Below are 19,552 nucleotides of genomic sequence, written 5' to 3'. Positions count from 1 at the left end.
TTGAATGAAAATATAAAATAATAAAAATAAATCATGTGGGTCAAAAAATATTTAATTCAATTAATAAATTAAAACGACATCAATTTGTACAAAATAAATTTATACAATAGTTTGTAACTGTCTCATCACTCTTCGGCTATATAAATATATAGGACAATATGTAATCAAAATGTTTATCATTTTATGTCTAAAAAAATGTTTATCATTTGTATAAAAAAATGAGTCATTTAAAATCAGACAACTCATCATTTTAGAGTTTAAATTTTGCAATGGTTATAAGCATAGTCGAAATGTGTAAACAATATGGGTTAGTGCATAAAGTAGATGACTCGTCATTCATGTTTTGATAGAAAGATGACGTCTAATTGTAGTTATAAGCATGTTGGCGACATGACGTGTATGTGCTTACTTGACAAGCGATGCATCATTTATTATGTTGAATTTTACATGATTTTAATAAAAATAAGAGACAGCTCGTTTTTTAACAATTCATAAAATGATAATCATTAAAATTTTAATTGTTAAAAAAAAAGAATGATTCCAATATTTGAGTTTTAATTTAAGTCACAACATTTGTAGGTTACTCATTTATTAAATGATTAAGTTTATAATTTGTAAAATTACTTATTTATCATCAAATAGATTAGTTACTCAATTTTAATAGCACCTACAATGACAATTACAATTAAAAATTATAATTTTCATCATAGTAATAATAACAAGATAATAAAGTTTGTTTATATAATATACCATTGTAGCATTATATTATAAACCTCATTTATTTTCATATTGTTGTGTATGAAATTCTTTAAGAATACTCTGTATTTTAGAGAAAGTTATACATTCTCAACTTATTTCTATGCTAGAAAACAAAAAAATTATGAATATTTTATTTTTACAAAATAATTTTGAGAAGAGTAATTTTGAAAAATAATCCGACTCTGGATACCCAAATGGCAAATCTAAATCCTTTTTGACGGCTGCAGCAGAAACTTCGGTATATAAATTACAAAAGATGATCACGGACGTACCGTAACAAAAAGAGTCACGAGCACATAAGATAAGAGCCCCAGAAATATCAACGACCGTCACTTGACAAAAAAGTACACAAAATATGATAAAACCCTTAATTCGCCTTGGAGAGCAATTTTCGGCTTCGCCTCTTCTCTCTGTTCTAAAACCCTAAACCCCTCTCTTTCTCTTCCTCTTGTCTCCTGTTTAAACCCTCACGGAGAAAGAGTGAGAGAAAAAGAAAAGGAAAGTATTAAAAATGATGAGCAGCATAATACTGAAACGATCCTCGTCATTTCTAACTTCTAAGCGGGCCCTCACCGCTGCCTTGACCTCCGTCGAAACCATTTTACACTGCCACTTAACGGCTGCGAAATCAGGCCCCGTCATTCCCCGTCACGATGATATAATCAATTCGAGATTTTCAGCGGGTACGAGGGAATTCCACGCGATATCTCGGCCGTTGGATTTTAAATCGTCCATTGCGTGGCAGCATGCGCAGTCGGCGGTAGATGACTATGTCGCCTACGATGATAGTAGTAAAGATGAAGGGCTTGATATTTCAAAGCTTGATATTTCTCAAGATATTGTAGCGGCGTTGGCTCGTAGGGGTATATCGAAGCTTTTCCCTATACAGAAGGCTGTTTTGGAGCCGGCTATGCAAGGTCGTGACATGATTGGTCGAGCCAGAACTGGAACCGGCAAAACTCTAGCTTTTGGGATTCCAATTCTGGATAAAATCATCAAATTCAATGAGAAACATGGGTTTGCTTTTCATTTCTGTAATTTCATTGTTATTTTATTTTATCGGGGATAATCATTTTGTTGTTAAGATATTGATCTAGCGGTGTTATGCTGTTATATTCAGGAGAGGGAGGAATCCTCTGTGCTTGGTGTTGGCTCCGACAAGAGAACTTGCGAAGCAAGTTGAGAAGGAATTCCATGAATCTGCACCCAGCTTGGATACCATTTGTGTTTACGGGGGCACTCCAATTTCTCATCAAATGAGGGCTCTTGACTATGGTGTTGATGCGGTTGTTGGGACACCCGGTCGTGTTATTGATTTGATTAAGCGCAATGCTCTCAACTTATCGGAGGTTCAGTTTGTTGTTCTTGATGAAGCTGATCAGATGCTTAGTGTTGGCTTTGCTGAAGATGTTGAAGTCATCTTGGAAAGGTTGCCACAAAATCGACAGGGTATGATGTTTTCTGCGACGATGCCTCCATGGATTAGGAGCCTCACAAATAAGTACCTCAAGAATCCATTAACGGTTGACCTTGTAAGTATAAGGAATTATTTTCCAAAAATCCTTTCCTGTCTTTGAAATTTCCTTTGAGAAACTCTTGAGCAATTCAGAGAACGTTTCTATTCTATTTCAACATTGAAATATATATTGCAAAAAAAAAGGCTGAAGAGGACACTTTTATTTTAGTGAATTAAAGCAATTTGATCATGTGGTTACAATCCTTTATTTCTCTTATATTTATTGCAGGTTGGAGATTCTGATCAAAAGCTAGCTGATGGAATTTCCCTCTATTCCATTGCAACAAGCATGTATGAAAAACCATCAATTATTGGTCAGCTTATAACAGTATGATCCAGAACTTTGTTTCTCTCTTTACAGTTTCTGTTTGATTGCTAAATGTAATTACCTTGTAGTGTGTTTATGAATCTTCTGCGTTCTTTTATCTTGTAGACAAATGCTAGAGAAATTATGACTATTCCCGCTGTATCTTTGTCATCCTTTTCCTATTTCTGAGCATCAATTTTTGTGTCTTAGGAACATGCAAAAGGTGGAAAATGCATTGTTTTCACTCAAACAAAACGTGATGCAGACCGCTTGGCTCATGCTATGGCTAAAAGTTATAATTGTGAGCCTTTGCATGGGGATATCTCACAAAGCCAGAGGGAGAGGACCCTTTCAGCTTTCCGAGATGGACGTTTCAATATACTGATTGCCACTGATGTTGCTGCACGTGGTCTTGATGTACCTAATGTTGATCTGGTCAGTTCTAATTGAAATTCTTACCTAACTGGTTTCAGATAATTCTTTGCCTTCTTAGTCGCTAGTATATGGTTCTCAGTATCACTTTTTTTTCCCGAATTTATGTGTCCTCTTATTTTCACAGACCTCAGTTATATTTTTTTTGCTATTTTTATTTCTTTATGGGTGTCCATGATGCAAATTGGTCGTATGTGATGCTTCATGTATCTCTAGATATGTGTATCATGTACTCATTTTCCCCCCTTTTATCAATATCAAGAAGCAATGCTAATTTACCCAGGACCATCATTTATGCATGGACGTGTAATTTGCCCATTTACCTTGACTAACTTTTCTTCACTTTATTGAGATATTTTATGTGGCTCATTTTCATTGCTTACCAGTGAATATAGTTCCGATACGATGTTAGGGTAAAAGCAGTCCAAGAAGTCTTATTTTCAATTCCCATATATTATGTGGTGGAGCCTTTTGATTTTTAATTATGGACCAACCACTTTTATTTTTTCTTTCTATGCAATCTTAATGCAGCTTCTGACATTTTGCCTCCCAAATTTAGATAATTCATTATGAGCTTCCAAACACATCGGAGACTTTTGTTCACCGAACAGGTCGAACTGGTCGTGCTGGAAAGAAAGGAAGTGCAATTCTTATCTACACAGATCAGCAGGCCAGGCAAGTCAAGAGTATTGAGCGAGATGTTGGATGCAGATTTACTCAGGTTACTTCCTTTTCATTTTCATGAAAATAACTGTTTGTCTATCTGAAGTCCAATTTTATGTATGTATGTGTCTATCTATATGCATAAATGTGTAAGTTAGTTATAGTTTGAACAAATTTGATCATTGAGTATTGATTTGATATATTTGAGTTTCTAAGCCTGAATTGGCTTCTGGGCAATAAAGAGAATAGAAAGGCTTTACGGGAGTTGAATTGGCTTCTGGGCAATAAAGAGAATAAAAAGGCTTTACGGGAGTTGAAATTTCTATTTGAATTTTTCGGATGTGTCTGAATGAATAATGTATGTTTCACATTCATAAACATTGATGATTCTCTTATAATAGTTGTAAATGCATGGTAATATCTGATTAATGCTTCACTGCACTAAATGTTGCCAAATCCCTGTTAAAAGATTTTCAGGGAAATATAAGGTGGAGTCAAAAGCATGTATAGCCAGAATACTAGGAACAGAATAATTTTAGGCTTAACTTGAAATTATTAAAAAAAAATGTTACTTGTCTCTAATACATGTATGGCGTGCCGTTATCTTTTTATTTGTATGATTATCCTCCTGCTTTGCTTGAATGAAGTCGTTTCCACATTCTAGTAGATTTCTCTTTGTAATTTGTATTGTAAGTCTATGACGGGCCCCCGTCTCTTTCATACACTCATACACATACTTCTTTAACATTTATCCATTTCTTTTTCACAAATCAATGAGGGAGAGAGAAACCACAGTCCAAGCCTTTGAAAGGAAAACCACACAATGGGATTGTCTGACGACTTGTTACTTTTACAGCTCCCAAGGATCGCCGTTGAAGGAGGTGGAGACATGTACAATGACATGGGTGGCCGGTCTGGGTATGGAAGTATGAGAGATCGTCAATATGCTGATACAGGATTTGATCGTTCCAGTCGTATGGGGGATTCTGGATTTGGCCGTTCTGGAGGGTACAGAAGTCCTGGGTCTGGCCGTTATGGTGGCTATAACAGTTCATATTCTGGTCAAGGTGGTGGATCTAGCTCTGGCGGTTTTGGTTCTAATGCAAACAGATCTGGGAAGTTTGGTGGTCCTGGGTTTAGTCGTTCTGGTGGATGGGGGGAGTCCACTAAATCAGATCGTTCAAGTGCTTTTGGTGACACTGGCTCACGACAATCAGGCAGATTTGGGGACCTTGGTGGCAATCACTCTAGCCGAAGTAGTGGCGGTTTCACTGATTTCTTTGGCAGCTCTGGAAATAAGCAGTACTGATGATAATCAGAACACTTGGAAAAGAGGATTCTAATTAATTGAAGGTAAGCCTCCTTAAGTATTAAGGCATTTAAATATTAAAAACAGTTTGTAACCTTTTTTTTTTCCTTTTTTGCTGTATAATTTCTTTATATTTTCAATTTTTTATGTTTTAATCAATTGATTTAATTTTCTGAAATCAAATGATTAATTTTATGGAAAATCTTGTGTATCATTTTCAAAACAATGCAGCATAAACTGTCATACACATTGTGGTGATAACCCCCCCAGTTTTTGTACTTGCATGCACTTCAGATGCTTCATTGTTTGTCAATAATTGTTTAATTCCTAAAAACTACCAGTATTTCATTGGTAATCCAAGATTTTAGGCGCAAACAAGGATAATAATGATTACTCGAACAAGCCAAAGCTGATGAGGATTTTTTGTTTGTCTCTGGTTTATGCTGAATACTAAGATCTACTCACAGAAAACGTCTTGTCTGTGCAAGTGTGTGGATTGCTGCATCGATTTTTATAAAAAGTTAAACAGCACCTATGGCATTGATTTTATGATTGTAGTTCACTTTGCAGGTTGAGAAGTGTGTTAATGGGGCTCCCTTCCACCCATTTGCACGGCTAGAGAAAGGATGCAAGACATCTTTGTTGATTAATAACTTGTCATAGCTAACTTCTTGGTCTGCCTGTCTTCTGGTTTTTTATGAGGAAAAGAATCTTGGATTGGCAGAGAATGGCAGATATAGGGATACAAAGAACCATTTTGAAGGGGAATAGATATGGTGCATTGGATTTCTTTGAACCTGAACACTCATTATTACTACCAAGTTACATTTTACAATATCGTTTAGTTCGCAATTTTTATTTTCGTATATACCGTCTCAAGAACAGGCCCAGGCCAGGGGTAATAATGTAGTACGAAGTCGTTTTTCTCTACAATATTATTCCAGTTATGATGCTTATTCTTTTGGTACAAAAATGCTTTTAACTCCGTTGTGTATGTAAAACAGAGGGACAAACTTGACGATGGTACCAACGTAAAATTAATAAATGATGATATTTGGAAAATTTAGGTGATGTACTAACGCTAAACATACATTCCTGTGGAATTCTGACCGCATGTATCACTCAATTGAGTAGGGATGGCAGAATAACCTGGACTTGGATTAACTAGGATAATCCGGACTGGGTTGAATTTGTACCGAAGTGTAAAAAAATTCGGATCCGGAATAAATTTTAATAATCCAAATAAATTTGGGTCCGGGTTGGGGGTAACCCGTGAATCCGGATCTGGATTTATTTTTTTATATTATTTTTATTAGTTAATATAAATAGAAACATAAAAAAAAAACCTTAAAAAATTACAATTCATTTTTTTCTTTCATTCTTTCTAGTGTCTATCACAAATTGCGATTACATAAGAAAAAGTGAAAAACCCTAGTTGTGCCGCGGCTACCGCCTCCCGCTGTCCAGCAGGCAAGTCAAACAACCATCACCTGGGTTCGTCACTGTTGCAAGGTCAGGTTCACCGTCATCACAAGGTTCGGTTCGCGGCGTTTGCCACTGTCAAAAGCTTGGGTTCCCCACCGTCGCAACTGCAACTTGTTTAGTTCACCACCGTCGCAACCGCAACTTGTTTGGTTCACCACTGTCACATGCTTGCAGCACTGCAGTTCCTCTATTCATCATCATCAGCTCCTCTATTCGTTTGATTCACCACACACTTGCGTATTTGCGGTTTTATAATTAAATTATTTACAGTCATCATACTTTGCTCACTTTACTTACCATATATAATACTTGATTATTTCAATAATATCTCGCTTTAGTTGCATATTTAATACTTAATTAATTTCAAGACTCATATCATCATGTTTTTTTTTTCTTTTCAATGATGCTGTCAAATGAAATGATCTGATAAAGCCTTGAGAAATGCCATGGGATTGGAGATGGTGGTTGTGGATTGACCACTTAACTGACTTTTTTTTTTCCTTTTTCCTCAAATTTGAAGCTTAGTAGCTAACCCACCGAAGAGAGAAAAATGGATGATTCTGTACCCATGCCATAATATTCATCATTTGAATTGCTTTCTGGAGTTTTCTGGAGTTAGTTTTGAGTTATTGATCTGGGTTCAAAACCCGGAATCCGGGAACCCAAATTTTTTCGGGTTGAACCCGACCCGGACCCACATGAAAAAAAGTCAAGTTTTAATCCGGGTCCGAGAACAAAAAAATAGTGTCCGGATTCGGAACCGGAAAGGCTAAACCCGGATACGGACCCGGACCCGGACCCGAATTTTACCATCCCTACAATTGAGGGCCAATGATGTGAGGTACCCATAGATTTTTTCTGATGTCTTTTCTCAATCATGCCGACAATATTGACAGAAACTGGCAGGAAAATACGAGTAAATCTCCTGCCTGCAACACAGGAGATCTCTGTGTATCATCCAACCAAAGGTGTAAAATTACTTGGATCCCTCTAAATTCCGTTTATTGTAACATACACTCAATGAAATGACCAGTTGACCAATAAATATTTGCCAAGTGCATATAATAGTGATAAAATTAAACTGGTTTAAGTGGTTGAAATCGGTCACCAAAAAGCCAAAAACAATCAACGCGAGAGGCTCCCTTCTACAGCCGGTCTTGACTAGCGCGATGACGTCATTTTCACCATCAAATTACCCATCTCTTCCAAGATAATCATCCTCAAGATTCAGACCTCCACCACCGAATTCTAATAAAAATGAACGACTCCTTGGACCATCAAGCGAAAAAGAAACAACGGTGAGTATACGAAACTAAGTCATTATAGCACACAAGACAACAGACGTTACTCACTCTTGCGTCGGTAATTTCACCAGCCCGCATGAACGACTCGTTGGGAATTGACTTTCTTCATGATTCTGAAACTTAATAATTATATGCTTTTTATCTTTTTGATACATAAATAGTCAAGCAATAGGTATTGGTAAATTAGAACAATGAGGTGGTGAATGCAAAAAGTACAGGCACCATTTTTTGAAGAAACATCGTTCTTATAATCTATGGCCTTCTCCTTTTTTTTCCCCTTCTCTCCATATGGCTGAAATGATTTCATTTTAATATTAATGAAATTTTAGCAAGTTGTGGTTGTAGTTATTGTCTACCGAGAGAAGGGAAAAGAAAATTGACTAGTGTAGGGAGGGCAATGAGTCGTAGAAACAGACACGAGAAGGAGAACTAAAAATGTGATGTGGGCGTGGGAGATTGAGAGGAAATTTTTAGAGGGAGCTCGAGAATGGCAGTCCAATATCGAATGCTAAATCGAGAGGGGAAAATAATGCAAGTCTCGTGCCCTGCCATTGTCAATCCTTCCACTTTATACCCTTGTAATTGCATCCCCCTCCCACTCTTCTCGTCTTCTTTGGTTTTCCTGGCCCTGTCTTCTTCGGCTTTCCTGGCCCTTCTGTAATTCCACAGCAGCAATGCAATCAATCATCAATGGGTATATGCCAATCTCGATTCAAAGCTTTGCAAACCATCTTCAAATTGTTTCATCCGATAGCCCATCTCTTCAATTAACCAATTCAGCCGGTTTGGCATTTGTTACTATTTTGCATAAATTTAATAATATCCGTTAGATTCAAATTCAAGATATCTAACGGTTTGTCATTTCATTGAGTGTATGTTACAATAAACGTAACTTAGGGATCGCCAAAATTACAATATTATAACGTAACTAAGTCAACCCAATTACTTATCCTTCCAAGAAAAAAAAAGTTCAACCCAACGATACTTCTCGATAACTCTAAAATTATATCAATCAAACTATACTTGAGTTGGCGGAGGTAACTTTGTGTTGATGAAAGTTAACAAGGTCCCGAAAGAAAAGTTTTTGCAATCATATGTAAGTAAGCCCAGTATTTTCTCTATTAATTACTTGTTTGTGTACGTGTGTTTCTTGTTTAGAAGAAGTTTGCTCACATAAAGGCAAAGGAAAATTGAATTTATCTAAGATGTTCAGAACATTAAAAAACTGTGGAAATTGCAACTTCTATAAAACGGTAGACAATTTGAATTCACAGATACCTTCTCTTTCTCTTGTTTGTTGCTTTCAATGTAAAAATCTTGACATTTCTTGAGCAAAATTTCCTAGTTGCATGGCCCTTCATTGATGATCCTTCCCGCATAAATAACCAGCAGTAACTGAGGAAATTAAGTATCCTTCTCTCCCCAATTCTCTGTCGTCATTTGGTGGTCGCCTTTTGAGGATCTTACAAACATTCTGACTCAATATGCATAATCGGGGAGCAACATGTTGACCTGTACCAGAAACAAAAAACTTATGAATCGCATAAACAAACATTTAATAAAATCCAATATCCATAATTTATTTCATCCTTCTGTGTAATTAACCAGATGATATGCTATTTATTTTCTTATGAAGTTCCTATGTATCATTATATATGATTTCTACCAAGCCTACCATAGAATTGCTGTTTGACCTGAAAGGAAACTTTTTTGTCCCAAGCTCCTAATTTGAATCATCTTTGTCTGGAATCTGAACCAGTGATCATTTTAGGCAAGCAAATCTATTGAAAAATAAGTTTCCTTCCAGACTCAGGTAGTTTTAACTTTTAACCCTTCCAGACTTCATATTTTAAGTCATAAGGTAATGGCCTATGTGAGTCAGCAACCAGTAATCAAGAAAATGAAACGTGTTCCAGCCAAGGTTTTTAGGGCCTTAGCTGAAGTGTCTACCATAAAAGAATCTGAAACCTTACCGTAGCTTGATCTATATGTTCTGACTATATTTATTGCTGCCTGGAATTATTGGCAGGTCCAGCACTGCGATCTTCTGTCAATTGTTGTTGTTGCTGTTGATGAATCTGATGGTTTTGCTGTTCCTCCTGCTGCCGCCACCGATGCTGCACAGTTCCATTGATCTGCTGATGTAGAGACTGCATTTGCCTGCTCATTCTCCATCTAAGGTACTCCACAATAAGAGAATTTGTACTAATTGCAATGCCAAATCCAGTGAACGAGGAAAGGAGGACAGCTAGAATCGGATTCACATTAAGCTGCAAGTTGATTGAGAAGATGAACACAACCACCAAAGGTATAATGCACAAACTCATGGAATAAAGTTTGTTCAGCTTGCTTACCACAGAGTAAAAGATATGAGCAAACAAGATCACAACTGCAAACTGGAAGGATGCATAAGCCCATATGTAACTCCTGCTCACTGCCACCATCATATGTGATAAGCTCTTAAGGAACTCTTTAAGTTATGAAACAAAAGATGATAAATCAAACAGCAAGTGAAAATTAGAAATTAACCCAATCAAATAGGGGAAGGAAAGGAGTTATAAAAATTTCCAGTCCGTCTCGAAGGGAATACACTAATTTGGTGCCCAGGCTAGCATCCTAAATGCTACATAAGTTTATTGTGCTAGGCTTCACGGTAATTATAACAGTTGAGTCCTACACAACATATCCACTTTCTGCCAAGACCACAAACAGTTTTGCTCTTGATTCTTACTCAGGTGGCATCATTCTATTTGAGAAGAGGAAGAGGAAGATTATTTAGATTTTTAGGTTATATAATTATTGTTAATTTAATTCGTGTTTATGTAAGATTTAATTTCTTTAAGAAGTTTTCTTAGTTGAGTAGGTTTCATCTTTCATATTAGAAAGTAGACTTCCTAAGATTTTGAGTTCCTGTTGTGCTTGGGGTTTGACCACTGTAAATAGGCCATTGTCTTTCATTTTCAAACAAAATGATCATTGGAATAATGAATTTATTTTCCCCTCAATTTATTTTTATTTTATTCCCTTTCTTCTGGTTTCTCCTGGGTATGCCTCTTGTTTCTCCCAATATGCTGAAATGATTTCTTTTGACACCATTAGGGCTTAAGAAGTAAGATTTTTTAGATTGAGAAAGGGTACAACCCTGCCCACAACGAACTACCAAAATACATCATTAAGGGAAATCAACAAAATGAACCACCGGTATTTTATCCCAAAGACAACCTAACATCTCTCCAAATAATTAAAGTGTAGCTGAAAAATGACAAGGAAGAACCGCAATGCACTAAGGCTATGTTTGGAAGCTAGGATTAAGTGTAGGATTGGGTTAATTTTGAGATTAATTATTTATCTTCTCTTTGGCAAGCTTCACTTTGGATTAGATTAGGAGACTAGATTTAAATTTAGCCCTTAAATCATGGGATTAGCAATACCAAAAAAAAAATTGTCTATTTAATTAACCATTATTTGTATGTGTGATGTGATATTTAATTTAAAAATCACTATATTAAAATTAATCATGAAAATTAACAATACCGAAAATTGGTTGCTTTTATATATATTATTTGCCAACTTTTTGATTAAATAAAAACATATTTAAAATATGTGATAAAAAAATAAATTAAATTAAGTATTTAAATAGTTTTTAATTTAATTTAACCAAGTCTAATCTAACTTATATTTGTTTATTATAATTATGATTACCTAATAACTAATTTTCTATATATTTAATCTTTTACTAATTGTCTTTTAAATTAATGTTAATAATTATTTTATTATTAAATATTCATGAATAGTTTATATTAATATTTAAATGTCAACTTAAATGCTATTTAATTTCATTCCATTCAAATATAATCTAACATAATCCAATTCAATACTGTATCAAACATAAGACAGTATTATATAATCCAGTCTAATCCAATCAAATTTAATCCAGCCCAAACTTAATAATTGATTTAGTCTAATCCTGCATGCCAAATGTAGCACAAGTTTTTCTTCCTAGTTAAAATGTTTTAGCATGTTTGACTATGACTTTATTTCACTCATAATTATCAAATGAGAGTTACGAAGCAAAGGACTTGATAAGCAATGATAAGAAGTGAACAGAAGAAAACGTTACCCATGGTAGAAGCGATCATTGAAGAAAGGAGACCCAAAACACAAGAGAAAGGCAACGAAATGGCAAGAGCACGAGCACCCAAGTCGGATACCTGTTCAAATTTTATATTCGAATGGTAGTTATAAAGCAAGTACAATGCTAATGAAATACATGCAAAATTATATGATAAAAAATGCATCATGGACATTGAAACCTTTCAACAATAGTGAGCATCGTATAATGTGTTGAGCTTCCAGAAGAACCAACAAATTCTCTTCAGTCAAAAAATCAACTATTGAACAGAAGAGGTAATTGATATAGAAGATTTCATAGTATGGACCAAAGACATCCATAGGGGATCAAAATTACATAATCAAAGATGTCTTTGATCACTTGGAAGCATAATCCAAATACAGTTACTGAATGATAAACACTAAACAGTATGACCTCTTTGCCCTACTACCTATAGAAGATAAGTGTACTGGCTAAATGCATGAGCTCCTGGTCAATTGTTGGGACAACTATAAAACTGATAGATAGATTAACTATCTGAAGGACATGATGGATGTTAACTTCAGTGACAACGGTATGAACTTAAAGGCATAAACTTCAGCAACCAATGAAAAATTTGGTGGATCCACAACATGATGCCATGAAAATCTAGCAAAGTGATTTCATAGTCTAGCAGAAATAGTTAAATGATAAATACCAGAAGTTGCTCCAAAAAGCAGAAATATGCAAGCATGCTGACCATGATCAGAACTGGCATATCCTGCCAAACCCTGCACGAATATAACAAGTAAAAAGACAGACCTGAAATGCAAGAAAAATTCCTGCCAAGACCATCCAAGAGATTATTACAAGAGCTTCAGTTGGTAACAAGAAGTAACAATCATGTAGATGACATGCCTAGAATTCACATATGACAGGGAAGCCAAGTGACAGTTATTTGAGAGATTAATCAAATAATTCAGTAATCCAAACACCCCCAACCCTCTCATCATCCCCCACCCCCAAAACCCTCCAACCCCTGAAAAGGGAACTTCTCAGATATCAACAAAACACTGGTAAACATTTTAGCCAAGAGAATAATCTAAAGCCTCGTTGAAGTGGAAAAAATAATGACAATGTGTTCTCCTCATCCAAGATTGAGCGGAAAGCACCACCCCTAGTTTAATAATGCACACATGCTACTGGGTACAAAGTCAAGATTCTTAAACCATCTGATCTGAACAGCAGAGCAGAAACCTGCTCGAAGTGGAAGCCACTGCCAAGGGACAAATATCTGTTCTCATAAATTTACAGGGAATTCCCAATTTGGCATCCCAAAGTCAAACTCTGCCCTCCTCCGGGACTTATGTGTTTCTAGCAGTGTCATAATTCTTGCGGTTTCCCAAGTCAGACTAATTGTGAATTTAATTTATATACAGTCTCAAATTGCAATGTAAAGAGTGACCTACAGTATTTGGGGCACAATTGTATACTTATATATTGCATGGGAATGTAAAATAAAATGAAAACAGCCTTTTATAGCAAACATCATTCAGCATAGTTAGAGTGACCAATTAATGGACCAGTAAGTGAACTTCAAAAACCATAAGACATGCCTGTAACGAGCAACTTCCCTCTGTTGCACTATAGTTTGTGGCCGCCTAATAACAGTTTGAGGATTATGTATTTTTAATAAGGTGACTGGTAGGTTCTGAACATCTTGCTTGCAGACATCACATGTTTTGTTGCCTTTGATGGTAAACCACTTCACCGCACACTCTTTGTGAGCAAGTGCAAGCTCTCCTTTACAGCTACACTCCAGCTTAAACATGTCACCTCCTTCCCCAAGCTCAACCAAACAAATTCTGCAAACTGCTTCTTCTTCTGGAATATCTTCACCTGCTTCTTCGGTAGCTGGAAAAAGTATGTTAACTTAGTAAATCAAAAGTATGATTAACAAGATAAGACAGCAATTAAAAATATCAATGGTAAAAAAGACATATGCATCATGTTTTGCTAATGAAATTAGGATTTACCAATATCAGTTGCTGGATCATCATTAACTGAAATCCTCTCAACTGCTGCTGAACGAGTAGACACAGAAATCACACGGATTAAACCTCCTCCAGATTCCGTCCGCCTTAAACTTCTGACTTTAATATTTACAGGAACCGAAAATGAACGTGTCATTTTCTGCTGAGTACGTAACTTCTATAAGAAAACAAGAGAGTACTTAAGTACTTCATAACTTACCAGGAAAAAAAAATTAAAATCTTATATTCACCATGTAGTATAGTGTTGTAGCATCAGGATAAGTTAAGACCAAAAGAAAAAAAGGACTTACGGAATTGTTAGGTTGAATATTTAGTTGCCTTTCCTGTACAGAATCAAGAGCCGTAGTTGCAATGGGAGTAGCCGGTAAAGAATGTGCTACTTTTGTTGATGAAGGGAACAAAATTTTATTAAGAGAAAATGACCTTGAAGTAGATGGCTTGTCCAGAGGACCATCAGATGATGGTGTATCCGGGAGGATGAGAACTGTCTTCTCACCATCATGGGCTATGTTTTTTGCCTTAAAGCTCCGCTGAGGAAGCAAACTTCTCACAGATGATTTGAACTTGGCTGAATTAGGTTTGGGAGGAAGGCCAGCTCTAGAAGATGAGGAGTTAGGACTCGGAACTGAAGGAACTTCTATTGTCGTAAAATCTGACAAACAGGCGTCCAAAGACCGAACGGGAATTTGCAAAGAGGAAAGATTCGGTCGTCTGGACTGCTGAACTAAACTCGAGCTGGATTCTTCAACCTAAAAAGTAACCATCAAAAACCTTTCATTAATTATTTACACCTACTCTTTGAAGCTGAAAACCAAGCAATAGATGACAGGATTTGCTATTTCAGTTTTGCCAAGCACATACTGGCAATTCTTTTAGCTCCATGAAACCCATCAACAATATATCTGGTAAGTCTAAATAGTGTTATAGCTAGTTTACTTACATTTCTGATAAGCCATACTCGGATCATTTCAAATTGAAGACACTAAGTAAGTAACAATGATCTGTGAAGTAATACAATTTTTTTTTTTTTAACAAAAAATATCTTACTTGAGATTGATGGGAGGAATCAGAACCCGAGGTTGATGCTTCATTAATTTCACGATGTTCATCAGTCCCTGAAGTACTCTCCATGAATCAGATTCAAAACCCTAGTTTTTTGAAATTGTAAAAGCAATTCTCTTTATATATCTATCTCCTCTGCAGTTGAGTAAAACTAACTAGAGTTGTTAGTAGTGTGAAGAAACAGTAATGATGGATTCCATTTTGATACAACAAAGTGTGAGTTTTATGCTGTGAGTGTGTCCTCCCCACGGGAACTCAAAGCTATTAACGAATTTTAATTTTTAATTGTAAACAACCGCCAACTTGCTTCTTTACTTTACGTGTCCATCTTTTCCTTCCGCTTTCTTTGCTTATATCACGGGCTGGACTCCACTTTGAACTGCGGTCAGTCAAGTCATACAGGGAGAGTGTGTGTGATGCTTTTGTCGCTTTTAAGCTGTCTCTCTCTCTTTTAATAGTCTTTACCGTTAAGATTAAACCTTTTTTTTTCACCCTTATTTTCCATGAAACAGATGGTCAGGATTGGACTTTAACAAAAAGGTTTATTTAACTAATTCATGCTTGTTCTCACGGCTTGTCCGAATGTTTTTAAACAATTTTATTACAAGTTCGAATAAGAGGAGACAGTCACTATCTTCTAAAGTATTTTACATATATAATATCATTATCATGTGTGGAAGTCTGTAATTTTTTTTGTGCGAATATATTTTTAAACTCAGTCGTTTAAAAGAGTTAATTTTTTAATAAATTATAAAATTATAAGATTTAAGAGAACTAAAAACTAATTTTCTTAAACACCACAGTTTAAAAATGTATCCGTATAAAAATAAAATAAGGACGTACTCGCTCTCTCTCTCTCATATATATATAACTAACTAAAGTCACTAAATTGTCCACGAAAACGTAAGTAGAAAATTGATAATAACATTAATGCTAATGAATCCAGTTATGGTGTAATTGTGGTATTATACCACAGTTACACCTAACTATTAAATCCAATTATGGTGACAACTGTGGACTGAATTCAATGATTGAGTGTAGCTGCGGTATAGTAACACAATTACATCATAGTTTTGTCCAATGCTAATACTTATACCGAGATGCCCATCCGGGATTCAATACCAATGAAAATGTAAATAAATATGTTGTTATCAACTCATCACTTTATCAAACAGAAGGATAAACAAAACCAAAAAAAAAAAAAAATCTTCTTCGTATAACACAGGAAGGCATAAACAAAAGATACTGATAATGGTTGCATAAAAGGGACTCGCACGAATCCAATTTACGCTTTTTGTTCTTCAACATTGTATCACCTCCTCTGATAAATCTTCTCCCATCGTGAGTCATCAAGCTCGGCAGAACCCCTTAAGAGTACAAAAATAGTACTCCTCAGTCACCAAGGCAAACAGCTACACTTTCAAAATCAAGCTGAGCATTCTGAATGTTTTCGTTACCGACATCAACTTTAGACTTGGATGCAGCAATCTCAGATTCATTTTTGCTCCTTTGCAGACGTAAGCTTTGCTTTGCTTTCTTCTAACATCTTTATCTCTTTAACAACATGGTCTAACTCTACTGTAATCTTGCTTTGCTCACTAGTCTGCTCAAGTATATGACATTCGTATTCCAGCAACTGTTCTTGAAGCTGTTCATGCTTTTCTTTAATTGATTGCATCTCAGAAAGACAACTATGTACAGTCTTAACATCAAACCCATGCGATTCCAAGTTGAGAAGTGCTTCAAACATGCCATTAAAGATGCTCGTTGGATCACTGACTTGTAACTTGGATGTCTGTTCTACGACGTTGGCAAAAGTTAACATGTAGCCAGTTACTAATCCTTCAAGATACATATCTTTACTTCCGTCTAAAAGATTAAAGTGAGGCTTCTGAGGCATTTTTTGAAATACTCCCATTGGTTCAATTGCTCTCAGTATCGATGAATGCTTAACAAAAGGCAAGCTCCAATTCTCTTCCGGAGTACTTTCATTACTCGTTGATGCATTTACAGCACATTCTGTTGAAATTTCAAGTCGTCCATTAATCTCATTCCACTGGTTGACAGCATCACCGTTATTGACAAATCCTGGAAGTGAAAAACCAACATTAGATCTTATATCTACTTCCTCTCTTGTTAATCAATCAGAAATGACCAGCTTCTCACCGTTATTTATTTTAGTGAGAAAGGAGGTGGCATTGCTTTTATCTTATACCAAGCAATTTGCACTACAATTGTTGTTAATTGTAACAAAAAATGACAATTTTAAATTTTGGCACATGCTGAAATTGACTAAGCTCGCTGGTATGAGATAGAATTGTCTATTCTGGTGTTTTATAGCCCAAACAATCAACTAATCACAAAGGAAGAACTTTTTCCTGCAAAAGGCCAAAAATGTCTAAAATTTGAAGTAGCTGTTTTGATATAGAATCAGTTCCATCCCTAAAGAGAAAAGATACTAAGCTTTTTTGGTTGAGAGGCCCTCAAACATCATACCTGTAGACTCTCCTGTGATTTTAAGCAATTCAACGTCAATAGTTGCATAATCCATTATAACCATTTCATGAACATTACCTCCATCTTCATTCCACTCCTTATGTATAATTATGATCATGTATTATTGGATAAAAAGTCAGCAATCTTAAGCCAAAAATTATCTAATAAAGTCTAGAGCTTCATACCTTTAACTGAGGAATTCTGTGGCATTCCTCTCTTTCTCTCCTTCTGACTGACAGATCCCACTTCTTTCTGTTGTATTACCTGATTTCAAAGAAAGAACGAAGGACAAACAGAACTTCATGGGGAATAAACAAATACAGAAATATCCCACACTCCATGTCTCTAATCAAATCTATATTTAGCAGCAACTTAGCAGCCAACAAAAACTAGATAGAGATATGATTCGGTGGTTTCAAAACTCTTATTACTTCAAAATTCGCAAAAATTATTAACATCATAAAATGAAAGTGATGTCCACTATCGGTTTTACCATAAACTAACTGAAGGCTACCAGTTGTTTTGAGTGTCTAGCAAGAGATGAGGTGGCAGAACCTGCAAGTGGTAATTCAAAGGGCAGCGTTGATCCTAGCTGACATGCCTTGAGAAACAAATCTGTGTCTGCACTTGGTCCTTTTTACTTCTTAACAGGGCGAGAAAATGTAGCATCAACTGCTAGGCTGCCCTGCTCAATGTCCTTCCACTTGAGGTCAATGCAAACAAATCTGAGTTTTCAGTGCCCTGAGTTGACAACTTCATCTCCATCTGACTTTCTGTTGAGCTATTTGCCATCACTAAAGCATTTTCTTTCACACCACAAATATTATCAAATGCCATAGGTTCTTTAGCATTGTTAACATAGCCGAGGGAATAAATTAACTGTTTTTGCAAGACTTCCTGAAACAGATGCAATAAGGGAGATTGTCAATGGGTGCCTATGCATGCACCAAATGTATATGTAATTAGCAGGTGCTGCTCCTCCAGAATCAGGGCACACTCAAGACAAAATGTCATGCTTCTGGTCCTAGACAACCCATCATGCAATAAAACACGAAACTTTGACCAAACATGCAGAAGTTAAAAATTAATCGACACAAACATTAATTTTACAATAAAAATTTTCAATTAAAACGACGTGCAACGCAAATGAAAGGACATAACCTTATTTTGGGATCGAACCCAACGGCCACCAACCCAATCCCAATGAGGCCTCAAAGCAGAGCGCTTCAACACAAGCAAATCAGGAGGATCATCAAAGAACACAGAGTAAGTCTTTGCATTTAATACTTTGACAACAACACCAACCCACCATCCATCCAGCCAAAATGCGTCAACGACGTCGTTCGCTTCAAATTCCTTACCATCATCATCATCAGGCTCCAGAGGAGGCAAGGGCCTTAAATAAAACGGAATTAACCGTCTCCACCAACGGCTCCGTGCCATCTTCAGAAAGCAACGTCTGGTACTCTTATCAAAAAGGCGTTTTTGCCTGTTCTTTTGAGTACTTTGGCCTGGTGCCATACACCACGGTACCCAACTGCATCACTGCTCACTTCCACCAGTGAACCCTTTGTAAAATGATAAGCATTTGCATTACTAGTTCTACTACTGCATGCCATTTTTGTTTTTGATGTTTGATGATCAGCTTCAGCTGGCTGCTTCCGAGGATATGAAATTATCAATCACGACATTTCCAGCTTCCCCTTTTAGTTTCATATTATCTGGTCACAATGAGTAAAGTAAAGCTGCACCTGTACATTTCTCAATGGAACCGTCAATCTCTCTCTACGGTTTCGTGTCCTATATTATAGTGCAATGCATTGGAAGTTATTTATTAAAGTGTTAGATAGAAATCTCAAATGATTTATTAAAGTCGTATAAAAAATTGTTTATTGAAGTGAGACATCTTCAATGATTTTGTAAACTTGGACTACTTTGATGGTGGCAACTTCACACGTTTGTAGGAAAAAATGACATCTTCTCATGGCATGCCTTACTTTTCTTGTTGCTCATGTTCTCTCTTCTCCCCCCCCCCCCCCCCCCCCCCCAAAAAAAAATCTTTTCGAGTCACACTG

General features: G+C 36.2%; 3 protein-coding genes across 5 annotated transcripts; 1 reads left to right on the top strand and 2 right to left on the bottom strand.

The window, feature by feature from the left end:
• The first annotated feature begins 1,112 nt into the window (after positions 1-1,112).
• Positions 1,113-5,942, top strand: LOC102629018 (DEAD-box ATP-dependent RNA helicase 53, mitochondrial-like). 2 transcript variants are annotated; one of them, XM_006481229.4, is made up of 7 exons: positions 1,113-1,776; positions 1,880-2,291; positions 2,505-2,603; positions 2,793-3,017; positions 3,574-3,735; positions 4,534-5,030; positions 5,557-5,942. In XM_006481229.4, exons 1-6 carry the CDS (start codon positions 1,271-1,273, stop codon positions 4,984-4,986), a joined length of 1,857 nt encoding a protein of 618 aa, XP_006481292.1. In that variant the 5' UTR covers positions 1,113-1,270; the 3' UTR covers positions 4,987-5,030; positions 5,557-5,942. The 2 variants fall into 2 exon arrangements, with proteins under 2 accessions (XP_006481292.1, XP_015386756.1); XM_015531270.3 differs by having other exon boundaries at positions 5,545-5,942.
• A 3,007-nt stretch (positions 5,943-8,949) lies between these two features.
• Positions 8,950-15,336, bottom strand: LOC102628742 (hypothetical protein). The gene is made up of 9 exons (XM_006481228.4): positions 14,967-15,336; positions 14,210-14,668; positions 13,902-14,076; positions 13,482-13,779; positions 12,584-12,656; positions 11,896-11,986; positions 10,130-10,209; positions 9,749-10,045; positions 8,950-9,287 (listed from the first exon to the last, which is right to left on the bottom strand). The coding sequence occupies exons 1-8, from the start codon at positions 15,048-15,050 to the stop codon at positions 9,779-9,781; spliced, it is 1,527 nt and encodes a 508-aa protein (XP_006481291.1). The 5' UTR covers positions 15,051-15,336; the 3' UTR covers positions 8,950-9,287; positions 9,749-9,778.
• Positions 15,337-16,088: 752 nt separating this feature from the next.
• LOC102624785 (DUF724 domain-containing protein 7-like) lies at positions 16,089-19,461 on the bottom strand. Of its 2 annotated transcripts, none has more exons than XM_052443110.1 (4): positions 18,639-19,461; positions 17,971-18,374; positions 17,663-17,741; positions 16,089-17,069 (listed from the first exon to the last, which is right to left on the bottom strand). In XM_052443110.1, exons 2-4 carry the CDS (start codon positions 17,971-17,973, stop codon positions 16,477-16,479), a joined length of 675 nt encoding a protein of 224 aa, XP_052299070.1. In that variant the 5' UTR covers positions 17,974-18,374; positions 18,639-19,461; the 3' UTR covers positions 16,089-16,476. The 2 variants fall into 2 exon arrangements, with proteins under 2 accessions (XP_052299070.1, XP_052299071.1); XM_052443111.1 differs by having other exon boundaries at positions 18,033-18,374; positions 18,639-19,451.
• Between the last annotated feature and the right edge of the window lie 91 nt (positions 19,462-19,552).

The sequence above is a fragment of the Citrus sinensis genome, chromosome 6 (assembly GCF_022201045.2).
Source record: "Citrus sinensis cultivar Valencia sweet orange chromosome 6, DVS_A1.0, whole genome shotgun sequence".
In the NCBI taxonomy this organism is placed as follows: Eukaryota; Viridiplantae; Streptophyta; class Magnoliopsida; order Sapindales; family Rutaceae; genus Citrus; species Citrus sinensis.
The sequence above is the reverse complement of the archived record's forward strand: the minus strand, read 5'-3'. Positions and strand labels throughout refer to the sequence as shown.